This window comes from Schistocerca piceifrons, chromosome 10 (assembly GCF_021461385.2).
Source record: "Schistocerca piceifrons isolate TAMUIC-IGC-003096 chromosome 10, iqSchPice1.1, whole genome shotgun sequence".
In the NCBI taxonomy this organism is placed as follows: Eukaryota; Metazoa; Arthropoda; class Insecta; order Orthoptera; family Acrididae; genus Schistocerca; species Schistocerca piceifrons.
Window position 1 is genome coordinate 107,973,299 of NC_060147.1, and position 15,987 is coordinate 107,989,285.

A 15,987-nucleotide genomic window follows, 5' to 3' on the forward strand; every position below is an offset into this window, starting at 1 on the left:
AGTTTATACAATAAATAATGCCACGCTGCACAGAGATTAATTAAAGAACCATATAATTCTTTAAATGCCAAGTAGAGCATTGTTAAATAACTAAGACAATTTAGCCCATGCTCCTATATGTAATATGTGACTGACATATGAAGGCATTCACACTAAACCTGTCAGGCTAAATATATGTACAAATTAAAAGAAGAGATATGTGCAACATTCACAGGACATACTAAAATAATCTGTAAGTCATAATCATGTTCACACTAGCGTAGGGAAATAATATTAGATGACACTGCGAAGAGCCATTTGAATATATACATGGATCTCAGGCTATAGATCATCGTTTACTGGATTCAAATGTCCAATTGTCACACACAGGTGTATCAGAAAGTCAATGTTACAATGACTTAAGGTAGTAACACAGGAAATACATTCCTTGCAATGTTATAATGTCAACATTGATAACTTGCTCTGTCACTAGTTCACGATCTTACCGGAGACATTCAATAGAGATATCCTACTTAACTCTTTTCAGCTGAGACTATTTCCTCTGCTATTAAGTTATGTTACTATCACCACTGAATGTATCACAGGCATTTCCATCTGTGATGGTACCTTACAGATGATTGTCTTTGCTTGTTTCACACACATATGATCCTCCATGCTTTTCGTCACTTTGATATTAATCACTGCGATACTGTGTAGCTATTGTTGTAAGTGCTGTACTAAATTGAAGACTTTCACTATGATAACGTTGATGTTGTATGAGCGTATAAGGAACAAGAAATATGCTTTCCCCTTATCTGTTTTCACCTTGTATGTATATACATATGGTATACCCACATTTTTGTCATGTTCTATTATATTTGTGCACATCACATGTATTCAATGTCCTGTAATGATGGTCTATGACTATAATCAATACACATATATGTTTTTAATGGACAGCTAATAGTTAATAACGAATTTTTTCAAGTGCTTAACGGGTACTGATTGTCACTCAACCAACACTTTAGAATTAAGATGGTGGTTTTAATGCTTCAGATTGTAATCCACCCCTCCTTCCTTGTTGTTACCACTGTCCTTTATGATAAAGTCTTTTCAGAAGATTAGAGAAGAGTAAGATTTACAATAAACTTTTTACTTATCATTTCTCACACAGTTGGCACCAGTTCTTCAAGTCTAGGGTTCTGATTCTTGAAGCTGAAATTCTCACATTTTAGTTTCTCACAGTTCAATTGATCAAAATAATTTTGAAGAATGTCGCTGCAGAATTTTTGTTTTTACTTTAATTTATTGTGTCACATGTTACTATATCACACTGTCTTTTGAATTTTCACATTAAAAAAGGAAAAATTACATTGTTCGCCTAAAATACAAAACAACGTCCAATCACATCAGAGGTATGCTTACTACTGCTTCACTCTGCAGTAATAACAATATTCCAAAAGGTCTACAATTTTTCTTGACAAATGAATTTATATTAGTTCGATAATTAATTCATAAGTGAATCCAGAAATAAACATAATAAACAGTACTAGATTGTATAATTAATAAAAGAAATTTTAAGTGTGCCAAATATTTCATAATTTGAAATGTCTTTAAAAAAAATAAAAAATAAAAAATTAACTGTATGTTCAGACCTAGCACATATCTATTGTAACAGCGGAAAAAAGGTAATTCCTTTTCATAAATTTTAGCTTGAAATATAACATATTGTGTATAAACTTATATGAAACTGTTCAGAAAAATAGCTGAGATAATACTGACCTGCACCTAATTTTGAAAAATATTACTGGTATCGATATCTACTGTTGAGCAAAAGTAATACTAGAGGAGGATGCCCCTTTATAATATGTTCTGCATAACATCCCTCCACTTGAGTACGGTCCAAAAGCACATTTATACAAGCATGTGAATCAGCCGCAGAAGTTCTTATTTGGAATATTGCGTGCATCACACTGGCTTCAATGTCAGGTATACTGTCATAGCACTGACCCTTCAATGAGAATTTTTATTTTTGGAAATAAAAAAGCTACTTTTTTCCACTTTTAAAGAATTTTAGTTAGACCACTGATTTTCTCCATGAGAAATGTCTCAAAAACTACTGATTTGTCTAATATTGTAATTAGCTCTTTTAGTTACCCTCTTCTGGAGCACTACTGTGTAGTGTGGTATCCATTGCAGATAGGACTGACAGAGGACATTGAAGAAGTTCAAAGAAGGGATGCTCATTTTGTACTATCATGAAATAGGAGAGAGAATGTCATGAATATGATACTTGACTAGGGGTGGCAATCATTAAAACAAAGACATTTTTGTTGGGGTGAGAACTCATGAAATTTCGATCTCCAACTTTCCCCTCTGAGTGCAAAAATATTTTGTTCGCACCCATCTACATCAGGAGAAATGATCATTATAAGAAAATAACAGAAATCAGAGTTTGCAAGGACAGATTTAAGTGTTCATTTTTCCTGCGCACTCTTTGAGAGTACGACAGTAGAGAAATACAGTGAAATTGATTTGATGAGTCCTCTGCCAGGCACTTAAGCATAAATAGCAGCACGGTCATGTAAACGGAAGTGTAGATGAGTAGCAATTCAGTAAATATATTCAATATACCACTGACAAATACTGACATTTGCAGATAAAAATCTGGAGCAAACTATCAACTGCACTGGAAATGGCAAAGAGCAAGAGAAACATCAGTATACGATGCTATTGTAATAATTTTATTAATGATGTTATGTATACATATACCATAATCCCAAAACTGTATATATTATCATGCAAAATTTTTAGCTGTTGTTTGACAGAAAATACGATGAACATGAGAGGTAGCGAACAGAATTGTGTTTGCTCACGGCAGAACCCTATTTCCATAATTACATACCGGCTAGCAATAACGTCTCACAATTTTAAAGTACACACTAGAACTCTTACATTTTTGCATCTCTGTATGTAGCTTCCAGTCTACAATTTCTGGAAGTTTAAAGGACAAGAATGGCGCACACACACAGCTGGAAGTAATCTTTAGTGTTGCACACTCTTACGTGCAACACTACACCACACTTGCCCAACTCAGGTGGGTACTTACTCGGCACATCTCGTGTTCAGCTTCATGGCCTCCTCCTCGAGACCAGGGTCGCGGCTGCGGTTGCGGTAGAACTCCTCCGTCTCCTGCAGGCGCCTCTTCAGCTTCTTCAGCATGTTCAGGTTCACCATCCCCTCAAAGAACTTGTCTCCGACTCCACCGCGGTCTGGGACCCTGTCATTAAAAGAAGAGCTACTGGAAACTACAGTGTGTACAGCCCACTAGAAGAGAAAACAAGTCGGAGGCATCACCAACACACAGTACAGAATAAAGATTTCTGGCTGCATTTAAGTTGATTGTACCTAACTACCTGTGTCTCAAAATCTTAAACTCTCGGACTGGATAGATTTATTTTTTTTAATTGTTAAACACTGAGGTCATCGACACCTGTTGCTCAAAACAGTAGCACAACTGTGTTTAAAATTCATAAAGTTACTAATATGGGTCAACGGAAACTCTTTCAGATTACAGGCAACCACTAACTGTAAAGCAGAAGTGTCGAGTCACAAACAGGCACACGTAAAAGTAATAAGTTGATGCCTTCGGAGCAATCCTTTTTGAGCAACAGCAAAATACACACAGAAATCAAATACACATGTATAGATACATGCATACACATGCATACGCCCCTACATACTACCGGCTGGACAAACAGGGCTAGTACTGCAGTTCGGGAGGTGGGCTAGGTTTGTGGTAAGGACTGTACAAGGTGGGCTGGATAAAGGGAGATAGGGGCAGGAGGCAAGGAGATGGAATTGGGTGGGTGACCAGCAGTTCCGAGGGAGGCAGCCAGTTTGCAGACTAGGAATGCAGGAAGAGAGGAAGACAGGTACACGGGCTATGCACATGATGCACAGCTGTCAGAGCCAGGTGTCGCAAGGCTGTTTTGTGAGGGTGTTACAGGAGGAGGGAAGGGGAAATTGTTGTGTGGAGGGCATGCAGAGAGTGGGTTACAGGAAACTGCTATCTGCACAATTCAGAGATGCTGATGGTGGAGGAAAACATCCAGATGGCACGGGGTCAGATGTTTCTATGATCTATTGTTTAAAGTTGCACATTAATTCATCATCAATATCTCTGTGTGTACTGTAGTCATAATCAACATACACGCTAAAGGCTCTGTTAAAATAATTTAGTTGGTAATAATATGTGACTAGTTTGTAGTGTAATTAATACAATTAATCGGTCACCTTAAAATCTACACTCACAAAACGCATAGTGAGGTCAAATGCCGCAGAACGGTTTAATAGTTTTCTCACATGCATCTTATTGTTGTCTGCAATTGAGGGTAAGTCTTTTCGTAGAAAAGAATAGCGCACCGAACAAAAAACTGGGCACCCAAGAAACATCACACTAATATTCTGCAACACTACGTCTAGCCTTCATAACAGCTGAAGAAGAGAGTTTACAAAATTATTCAGGTATGCTGAAGCCACTGGCTCAACAATGATTAGATAACAGAGAGCAATGAAATTTTGGAGAGGTTGACTGTTATTTTCAAGGACTATTCCAAATAGTCCCAGACATTTTCTGTGGCCGTAATGCTGGGTGATTTAGCACACCGATCGAGGTGCGACAGAATGCCAGAGTGTTTGACAACCCTGGAATGCATGAGCATTGGTGTGAGCATTATCATCTCGGAAGGTGGGACTGTCTATAATAAAGTCATAATGAAAATGTAGAAGAAAAGGCAACGCATTGTCGTCAGAGTGTTGAAATAAACATCCTGGTTCATGCTCACACTGTCCTGAAAGAGTAGGCCCAATTCAAGGTACATGAAATGCTCCCAAAAACATGACTAGTCAATTTAGATGTAGATGTGGTCACCGAGAATGTTGAAATAAACTTCCTGGTTCATGTTCACGCTAACCTGAATGAGTGGGCCCTAATTAAGGGATATGAGAAACACCCCTAGAACCATGACTTGTTAGTGGAGATGTAGATGTGGACACTAAGAATGCTGAAGTACACATCCTAGTTTATGTTCACACTATCCTGAATGAGTAGGCCCACAACATAATATTAAAAATATTCCAAGATCATGACTTGTCTTACAGCACTACACACCTGCTGTCAACTGTTGAGCAGTTACTGTGTTGTTTGGCCCATCTTGATGTACTGCCATGAGCAAGGGATTTTTGCAGAGTACCCCATTCCAAATTTCCAACACACACAATGAACTTAAAGATATTTATTTGAAAAGAGGGGGTGACGAATCTGCATTCACTCACAGCGGTAATCCCTGCCAAGTTTGAAGCCAACTGTCATTAACAATGTACAACATTCCTCTCCAGTCACTGTTGGTTAGCTCCTTCATACAAACACTTCTTATGTTGCGTTACATTGCTGTGAGTGAGACAGGTTATGACATGGCATACTTTGTGCAGGTGGCCCTCCATAGTTTGTAAGTACTTAGAGAAAAAGAGGACCAGCCCGTTGAGAACGTGCAATATGACTTCATTTATTCATGAATGCAATGTATAAATCCCACAAAATTAAAAATACGCATTACTCTTTGATCACACCTTGTATACTGTTTTAGTAACATATTAATATGGTAAAATCTGCTACTTGATTTGTATGAATAACAATATGAATTAGTATAGATTTCCACTCACCACATGGACAAGATGTTTAGCAGCTGATATACACATTTAAAAGTAGACCACGCTATTGGGCAAATCCTTTGTCAGATTTAGAAAAAACACACACACACACACACACACACACACACACACACACACACACACACGCACACGCACATTCGTATACGCACAGCTTTGACACTCATGGCAACTGTTGTCTGATTACTGAGGTCTGCCTACAGTGAGTAGTGATCTCGTGTGGGTGGCAGGGGTACAGAAGAGATGTGGAGTGGGGAAGGGGAGGGACAGCAGCACAGAGGTGAGGGGAGATGGGGTGATGCTGTCTGTGGGAGAGAGCAGGATAGGATGGTAGGCTGCTAGTCTCAGCATTTGTAAGTCATGCGGTGGAGAGGGGAAGAAAAGCTGGGGGGGGACTACACTCATGTGTTGGGAAGAGGGGAGGCTGGCAGAAGGCGCCTGTGAGGCTTGAGTGGGAGTAGGGAAAAAGGTGGAAGCAGGGACTAGCAAAGATTGAGACCAGGACCGAAACAGCAACGAAGGAGGTGAGTTCCTACCAGTCCTTTTCAGAAAAGCTGGTGTTGATGCTAAGAACCCAGATAGTAGGAGCTGTGAAGCCACCACTGAACTCAAGCAAGCCGTGTTTTGTGGCACGCTTGGCAGTTGTGTGGTCCAGCTAGCTCTCAGCCACAGTTTTGTGGTGGCTGTTTGTGCAGACGGATAACTTGTTAGTTGTCATGCCCACACAGAATGCTGCACAGTGGTTGCAGCTGCATTTTTAGACCACATGGCTGCTTGCACTAATGGCTATTCCTTTGATGGGGTAGGAGATGCCTGTGACAGGACTGTAGTATGTGGTAGTGGGAGGATGTGTGGGATAGGTCTTGCATCTGGGTCTCTTACAGGGATGAAGAGTTGTTAGGCAAGGGGTTGGGAGCAGGGGTGGAATAAGAACAGATATGGTTACAGTGTAGGTCCAGTAGGTGGCTAAATAGCACTGTGGCCGGGGTGGGGAAGATGTTTCTCATTTCAGGACACTATAAGAGGTGGTGGAAACCGTGTCAAGAGCTTGATTCAGTTGCTGAAGTCACAAGAGGGGTGCTTCTTTGTGGGCAGTCAGTGGGCATGTTAGGGATGGTAGATGACCAAAGAGTTAAATCTGTTGAAGCACTTTGTCATGTACCTTAAACTACTTTTAAATGTACTTTTAAAGCTGCCTGTCTGCCACTCAATGCCTTCTCTATAAGGTGAGAAGCAATCTATCCTAATTCATGTTGTTGTTATTCTATCCAGTATTTTTGAGTGTCTGATTTCTGTGAATGACTGAGACAATTTACGTATATCAGGTCGCTCCCTTCACTAAGTAGGAGAAGACTCCTAATAAACTGGTAACTACTTTTACTGGAAATCAGAGGCGTGCACACACGGAGTACTCTATTTTACAGTGTTATGCAAAAATCTTCACTCAGCATTAATAAAGACAGCAAAAGTTAGTAGAAATGTTGATGCAACACACAAAACAATGGAGACTGGTACAGTAATGGGCAGATGAAGACAGGCACCTACTTAAGATACAGCGAACACACAGCATGGAAACTAAACAGTCCAACAGCAGGAAACTACAGCACCGGTGTGTCTTGGCTGACAGCCTCTACCAAGCCGGAACACAGCACTCACTTCCCCAGGCACTTTAAAGGCAGCCACTACTCACTGTATGCCCGTCACCGCACCAAACACCAAGCAAGCTGTCTCCAGTTCTTTAGCTACCTGTACAGACCCCTTCCGCTTCTTCACCACTCTGAAAGAAGATTTTACTGCTGGAATGCCAACATTACAAATATACGATTACTCCAACAGATAGGGGGTGAAAAAAATAGTCACAGGTATTTATACTACACAGTACAATCAGCGATGACAACACTGATTCATCCAGAGTGAATCCTCAAGTCTGATGTGAAGTTTGCCTCTTCTCAAATGTCGCGGCAAACTAAAACTTTGTGTCAGACTGGGATTTAAACCAGGAACGTTGCCTTTTGTGTGCTGTGTACTTACCGACTGATCTATCCAGTTTCAACACATGGCTCATCCACAAAACTTTACCTTCACCATTCATATTGAGCACCATGATTATCTGCACCAGTCGCAAGAGGTGGGGATGCACATATGAGGGCAATCCCTAAATGAGGTCATTAGAGACAAAGCACAAGCTCAAACTAGGGAAGGAACCATTCCAGGATTTGCCTTAAGTGATTTAGGAAACCACTGAAAACCTAAATCAGGATGTCTGGACGCAATTTCGAACTGTTGTCCTCACGAATGTGAGTCCAGTGTGCTAGCCACTGCATTACCCTGCTCGGTAGCAATCACTAAAGTAAGAAATTCTACATTTATAGATACACAAAAATGCTTATTTTCTGTAATAGTTACATTATTTTAAAGGTTAAGGAACACTGCGGAAGTTCACCAGAGACAAGGATATCATCAGGAGTGCCCCACAGAAGTGTGGTAGGGCCATTATAATTCTCTATACACATAAGTGATTTGATGGACAGGGTAGGCAGCGATCTGCAGTTGTCTGCTGATGATGCTGTGGTGTACAGTAAGGTGTCAAAGTTGAGTGACCGTAGGAGAATATAAGATGTCCTAGACAAAATTTCTAGTTGGTGTGATGAATGGCAGCTAGCTCTAAATGTGGAAAAATTTAAGTTAATGCAGATGAGAACAGAAAACAAACCTGTAATGTTCGGATACAGCATTAATAGTGTCCTGCTTGACACAATCACATCTTTTAAATCTCTGTACGTAATGTTGCAAAGTGATATGAAATGGAATGTGCATGTGAGAACTGTGGTAGGGAAGGTGAATTGATGACTTCCATTTATTGGGAAGATTTATGGACAGTGTGGTTCATCTGTAAAGACTGCATATTGGATGCTAGTGCAACCTATTCTTGAGTACTGCTCAAGTGTTTGGGATCCGAACCAGGTCAAACTGAAGGAAGACATTGAAGCTATTCAGAACTGGGCTGCCAGATTTGTTACCGGTACGTTTGAACAACATACAAGTGTTATGGAGATGCTTCGTGAACTCAATTGGGAATCCCCGGAGGAAAGGCGATGTTCTTTTTGAGGAACACTATTGAGAAAATTTAGAGAATCAGCATTTGAAGCTGACTAGAATGATTCTAGTGCTGCCAACATACACTTCGCATAAGGATCACGAGTGGAACAGGAAAGGAAATGACTGGCAGTGGTACAGGATACCCCCTGCCACACGTTGTTAAGGTGGATTGCAGAGTTTCAAAGTAGGTGTAGTTTTTCCTACCTAACTCTCTTTCTGGTTGATCTACACTCCTGGAAATGGAAAAAAGAACACATTGACGCCGGTGTGTCAGACCCACCATACTTGCTCCGGACACTGCGAGAGGGCTGTACAAGCAATGATCACACGCACGGCACAGCGGATGCACCAGGAACCGCGGTGTTGGCCGTCGAATGGCGCTAGCTGCGCAGCATTTGTGCACCGCCGCCGTCAGTGTCAGCCAGTTTGCCGTGGCATACGGAGCTCCATCGCAGTCTTTAACACTGGTAGCATGCCGCGACAGCGTGGACGTGAACCGTGTGTGCAGTTGACGGACTTTGAGCGAGGGCGTATAGTGGGCATGCGGGAGGCCGGGTGGACGTACCGTCGAATTGCTCAACACGTGGGGCGTGAGGTCTCCACAGTACATCGATGTTGTCGCCAGTGGTCGGCGGAAGGTGTACGTGCCCGTCGACCTGGGACCGGACCGCAGCGACGCACGGATGCACGCCAAGACCGTAGGATCCTACGCAGTGCCGTAGGGGACCGCACCGCCACTTCCCAGCAAATTAGGGACACTGTTGCTCCTGGGGTATCGGCGAGGACCATTCGCAACCGTCTCCATGAAGCTGGGCTACGGTCCCGCACACCGTTAGGCCGTCTTCCGCTCACGCCCCAACATCGTGCAGCCCGCCTCCAGTGGTGTCGCGACAGGCGTGAATGGAGGGACGAATGGAGACGTGTCGTCTTCAGCGATGAGAGTCGCTTCTGCCTTGGTGCCAATGATGGTCGTATGCGTGTTTGGCGCCGTGCAGGTGAGCGCCACAATCAGGACTGCATACGATCGAGGCATACAGGGCCAACACCCGGCATCATGGTGTGGGGAGCGATCTCCTACACTGGCCGTACACCACTGGTGATCGTCGAGGGGCACTGATTAGTGCACGGTACATCCAAACCGTCATCGAACCCATCGTTCTACCATTCCTGGACCGGCAAGGGAACTTGCTGTTCCAACAGGACAATGCACGTCCGCATGTATCCCGTGCCACCCAACGTGCTCTAGAAGGTGTAAGTCAACTACCCTGGCCAGCAAGATCTCCAGATCTGTCCCCCATTGAGCATGTTTGGGACTGGATGAAGCGTCGTCTCACGCGGTCTGCACGTCCAGCACGAACGCTGGTCCAACTGAGGCGCCAGGTGGAAATGGCATGGCAAGCTGTTCCACAGGACTACATCCAGCATCTCTACGATCGTCTCCATGGGAGAATAGCAGCCTGCATTGCTGCGAAAGGTGGATATACACTGTACTAGTGCCGACATTGTGCATGCTCTGTTGCCTGTGTCTAAGTGCCTGTGGTTCTGTCAGTGTGATCATGTGATGTATCTGACCCCAGGAATGTGTCAATAAAGTTTCCCCTTCCTGGGACAATGAATTCACGGTGTTCTTATTTCAATTTCCAGGAGTGTATTTTTGTAGATGCTGTGATAGTTTTACAATGCCCTTGTGATACCAACTCACTGCCATCTTGTGCAGGAAGCATTGAGCCTCATCTTTCACCTCGTTGTTAGTGCAGAACCACCATTCAAACAAATGTTCCTTCTTCTTGGGGAACAGGTGGTAGTCACTTGGTGCAAGTCGAGACTGTATGGTGGGTGGATGATGACGTCCCAACCAAAGTTTTCCAGGAGATTGACAGTTTGACAGGTAATGTGTGGGTGAGCGCTGTTATGGAGGATGCTTAGAACCTTTCTCAACAGTCCTCTTCTCCAGTTCTGGAATGTCCTTCTGAGTTTTTTCAGTGTTTCATAGTATCTGTGTTTTGGAAAACTTCAGGAACTAAAATACAGAGAGCATCCAGAGTGATCCTCCAATCCTTACATATGGTTTCCCAACCTTCGTGATTGTCTCGTCATAAATGGATGCCCTACCCCTCCATTTTTCATTGTAAGTTTCAGTAAGACCAGATGTAAACTCTCTTCACCAACTGCGTCACCAACATGCACAACTGTCCACACACTTCTGTCAATTGACGATGAATTTCACCTTGTTCAATAATTTTTGCACACAAAAATTGAATAACTGTGCAGACTTCACACTTGGCAGTAGGGTGTTCAATGGGAGCGCTATTTTGAATGGCTGCCTATCCAAGGCTGAGCATGCAAGTGAAGCATGTGTGGGTGTATCTGGGACTGGAGGCAGCACCACTCATAATAGTGTGGCCAACAATCGTATTACAAGTATCTCTATGCCCCAAAAATTTTTGGGATTGACCTCATGTATCACAGACAATTGTTATTTTTGTAGTGCTGTTGATTACGGGTGCAGCCAATCCCACACCTGTCATCTACAGCCACAGCAGCCTGAAGAGCTATAAAAGAGAAGTGTTCTTTCAGCCCTAAATAAAGTACAGTGTTCACTTATTGTGTGTGTTAATTAAATGACTGTTCTCCATGGCCACAACTCTGTGTTTGAACAAGAATACAACAGAGAAATATAACAACTGTCATACTAATTATGTCTATTCTCAATGTGGCTAAGTAAGTGTCAACGCCATCAAAAGGAAAATTCACTTGTGAGAACCTTAAATTTAAAAAGAGACTGAACAGTGGGCCAGCAACTAACCTCAAGATAAGAAATTCCAGTAATTCTGACAGACACATTTCAAACCAGGAACAGTAGCCTGTCTCTCAGAACCGTTAGTTGCTTCCACAGGGAGGAAAGAAGGCTAGGAGGAGAAGGTTGGAAAACAGGAGCAGGGCACTCACAAAATAAATGCAGAGAGACATTCATATACAACGATGCCAGTGATAAGTATGAGTGATTTACTCTTTCCGCAGCTGTATGTCTGTCTTCAAGAACTGCAAGGCAAATTAGAACCAAAAATAAAAAATAGATTTTTTAATTGCAAAAATCTTGTAATCGACATATCAACATTTAGAAAAATGGGAAAGAATAATTTTCAACATTTTATTTGAAACGTATCCCTACCAGCTGCAGAAACTAATTCATTGCTTTTGTTGGATTCATGGTCTGGACATAATGACACCTCTGTTCTTGTGGAGGACAACGAAAAATGTGTAGATGTAATGTGGATTCCGCCTGGAACTTCTAGTGCGATTCAACCTCTTGATAAATAGTTTTTTCAACAGCAGAAAACATTTCTCAGGAAATTATCACACAACATAATTTCTGATACCTCTCTCTCATTTCAGGTTTATCAGCAGAACAGTATTCTTAAGCTCCCAGTCATTTGTGCATTACCAGTTTTCTTCGCCACACTTTACGAATTTTATCAAGTATGCCTAGTATGCAGCCAAATATGCAGAACAACAGCTGGGACCATTTCTGACTCCATACCAATCCTGTCTAAATAAAACTAGTAGTTACTGCGAAGTGTCTGACTGCATCAGTTTTTGATTTTTCCAGTGTGACTGGTGCAAGAAAAATGTTTTTTTTTTTCCATTCAATAGACACTTCACATTTTTGTTATGACTACAAAGAATAAACAAAGAACTGTATCACTGATAGTAAAAAGTAAAACATTCAAATATTATTTTAGAGAATGGCCTACAGGAAATGTTATAAAATGTAGTACTGCAAGGCACATTTCATTCCAACAAATTACAAGTCCTCGTTGATGGAAGTCAAACACTGCAATGATTTTATTTTCTCTGCTAGCCACTTTTATCACAATTACATGTGCAAGAACTGAACTGCTGATATGAAGTTATTCAAAAAAATGTTTGTATAGTTTCAGCCAGGTTTTCACCAGAGCAAACAAGCTAACAAGCACGAGCAAAGGAGAATTCTGTCTGGTGTACCCAGTACGCCTCTAGCAGGTCTACCAACAGGATGCCACTGCAGCTACTTATGTGTACCTGATCTTCCCCAGTTACCTAATCAGAAAACGGAGACCTGCAGTTTAACGTGGAATCTGTACCATGTCTTTTGTGGCCACTCCAACAGCTGTGAGAAGTGAATGCTCAGTTAAAAATCATTGTTGAAAAAGTTGTGGTCTGAACAAGATTTGACCTCCCTCTCTCTGGATCATGAAGCGAGTGCTTTGCCAATAGACCTTTTTTGTTTTAGGGGGAAAAAAAGAATATGACCATTAAACCTTACGCATGTATTCGCATTGTGGCTCTAACGAAGTAGAGTTGTATCCTGTAGGCCAAATATTAGCTTCAAAAACTAAAACCTAATAACACAGCGTTCATAGGCAATGTTCGCTACTTCATGTTCTCTTCCGTTCCCTCTAGTATAAACGATTCAATCCATATACAAACAAATGGTAGTGAATTTTCTACAAATGCTCATTCACACGTGTTCGCTTCCATTCATTCCATTGTAAACCAAGCTTAGGAGCTTAAAATTGGTGTCAGTGAATTGCAAAAAAACAAATTGCTGGAGAAAGTCTACTGGTTTTATTTTTATTTCAAACTAGTACTTACTTAAAAAACACTTCTTATATACCTCTCTAGCTCGACCAACATCAAATATTTTGCTGCCCAAACAGCAGTACTCAACTACTATTTTTACTGCCTCATTTCCTAATATAATTCCCTCAGCACTGCCTGATTTAATTATACTACATTCCATTAGCCTCATTTACTTTTGTCGATGTTCATTTTATATCCTCCTTTCGAGACAGTGTCCATTACATTCAACTGTTCTTCCAAGCCTTTTGTCACATCTGATAGAATTAAAATGTCATTGACAAACCATAAAGTTTTTATTTCTTATCCTGCAACATTTTCCTTTCCAAATTTCTCCTCAGGTTTCCATAAATGCTTGCTGCTTGTAAACATTTAAAAACATAAGGCACAGGCTACAACACTTGTCAACTATTGCTTCCCTTTCACGTCCTTCAACTCTCACGAGTGCAGCTCAATCACATTTAGGGAGGCGGTGAATGGTGCTCTGTACCATTTCTCGACCAATCAATTTGACAGATGGCACCTACCCCGGTGTGGAAGGTATCCTGGCGAGGAAGAGCTCAAAGAACTTCTGCCAGAGAAGCGGCAGCAGCGGGTGCCCGAGTGGCGTGTCCAGTGCCTGCTGCGCCCAGCGGTAGACGGCCAGGCTGCTCGACGTCGGCGCCGGCACCTTCAGGGTGTGTGCCGCTCTCTGAAATGTGGCTACAGTCACACAGGGCCTGGGATAGATGAGGCACATAACATAAAACATCTACATTTATGTCTAAGCATGTGTTCCACAACCCACTGTACTGTCTGTGGCAGACAATTCCCACGGGGAAACTCTAACATTCAGGAAACATAGTGACTTTTCACAATACGGGAAAAGCAAATAGTAGCACTTTAAGAAAAAAAAAATAATTCTGAAACTGTTTCAAAAATGTAGGCATTGTAAATTTTACATCTGTATTATCCTCCCAACCTTGTACATAAACAAATCTCATGTGCCTTATCTTTCCAGTTTCCCACCACCTCCCAAAGTCCTACCCTCCAGCCACAGAGGAGTATACCCTTATTAACTCAGTACCACCTAGACTAGAGCAACTGAATTACATTCTCTGCCAGGGTTTCGACTACCTCTCATTGTGCCCTGAAATGAGAAATATCCTGCCCACTCTCCTTCCCACTCCTCCCACAGTGGTATTCTGCTGTCCACCGAACCTACACAATACATTTGTTCATCCTTACACATTGCCTCATGGCTCATACCCCTGTAATAGGCCTATATGCAAGACCTGTCCCATACACCCTTCCACCACCACTTAATCCACTCCTGTCACAAACATCATCTATTCCGTCAAAGGCAGGGCTACCTGTGATCTACAAGCTAAGCTTCAGCCACTGTGCTGCATTCTATGTGGCCATGACAACCAACAAGCTGTCTGTTCGCATGAATGGCCACCACAAACTGTGGCCAAGAAAAAATGGACCATGCTGCTGCTGAGCAAGCTGCTAAACATGACATCTTTCATTTCAATGACTGCTTCACAGCCTGTGCCATATGGATCCTTCCCACCAACATCAGCTTTTCTGAACTGTGCAGGTGGTAACTTTCACTGCAATACATCCCACGTTCCCGTAACCCTCCTGGCCTCAACCTTTGTTGCTCACTGTCCTCACCCATCCAGGCCCCTATCTGTTCCCATTCCACCACCACACAGCCATCATTCCATCATCACACCCAGTCTTTTTACTGCTCACCTTTCCACTATTCCTCTCCCCCCCCCCCCCCCTCTCCCCACCTCTCCCCTGCCCTCCATCTAACATGCAGCACTTCAATGTCCACCACCCCAACCATACTACTATCCCTCCCCCTCCCCTCCCCTCCCCAGCCCCCATCTTCCTCCTTACCCCCCCCCCCCCCACCAGTCACCAGTCCCATCATGCGCTGGTGCTGCTGCTCACAGTGTGGTTTTAGTTGCCTGAGACTGCAGTCGTGAGTGTGAGTTGCATTTGTGTGTGTGTGTGTGTGTGTGTGTGTGTGTGTGTGTGTGTGTGTTCTGTTGTGCCTATCTACAACTCAGCATCACTGCTATATGGGTATCATCTACTTCTACATGTATACTCTGTGAACCACTGAAGTGCACGACAGAAGTTATGTCCCATTGTACCAGTTATTAGGGTTTCTTCCCATTCCATTCACATACGGAGCATGATGGAAGAATGATTGTTTAAATGGCTCTGTGCATGCCTTAATTATTCTAATCTTATCCTCACAATCCCTTCATGAGCAATATGTAGGGGGTTGTAGTACATTCATAGAGTCATCATTTAAAGCTGGTTCTTGAAACTTTGTTAGTAGATTTTCTTGGGATAATGTACACCTATCTTCATGGGTCTGCCAGCTCGCTTTCTGCAGCATCTCTGTGACTCTCTCCCACAGCTCAAAAAAACCTGTGACCATTCGTGCTGCCCTTCTCTGTGTATGTTCACTATCCCCTGTGAGTGCTGTTTTTTACAGGTCCCACAAACTTGAGCAATATTCTAAAATGGGCACGAGCTATTTGCAAGCAATCTCAT

At 42.4% G+C, this 15,987-nt stretch overlaps 1 protein-coding gene across 1 annotated transcript in view; it reads right to left on the bottom strand.

The window, feature by feature from the left end:
- The window catches only part of LOC124718724 (ectopic P granules protein 5 homolog), a 367,184-nt gene that overhangs the window by 191,492 nt on the left and 159,705 nt on the right, over nucleotides 1-15,987 (bottom strand). The window contains exons 19-21 of the mRNA XM_047244342.1: nucleotides 13,956-14,119; nucleotides 7,400-7,486; nucleotides 3,089-3,259 (exon numbers count right to left, since the gene is read on the bottom strand). Of these exons, the coding sequence (XP_047100298.1) occupies nucleotides 3,089-3,259; nucleotides 7,400-7,486; nucleotides 13,956-14,119 (422 nt within the window). The remainder of the gene's footprint in view (nucleotides 1-3,088; nucleotides 3,260-7,399; nucleotides 7,487-13,955; nucleotides 14,120-15,987) is intronic.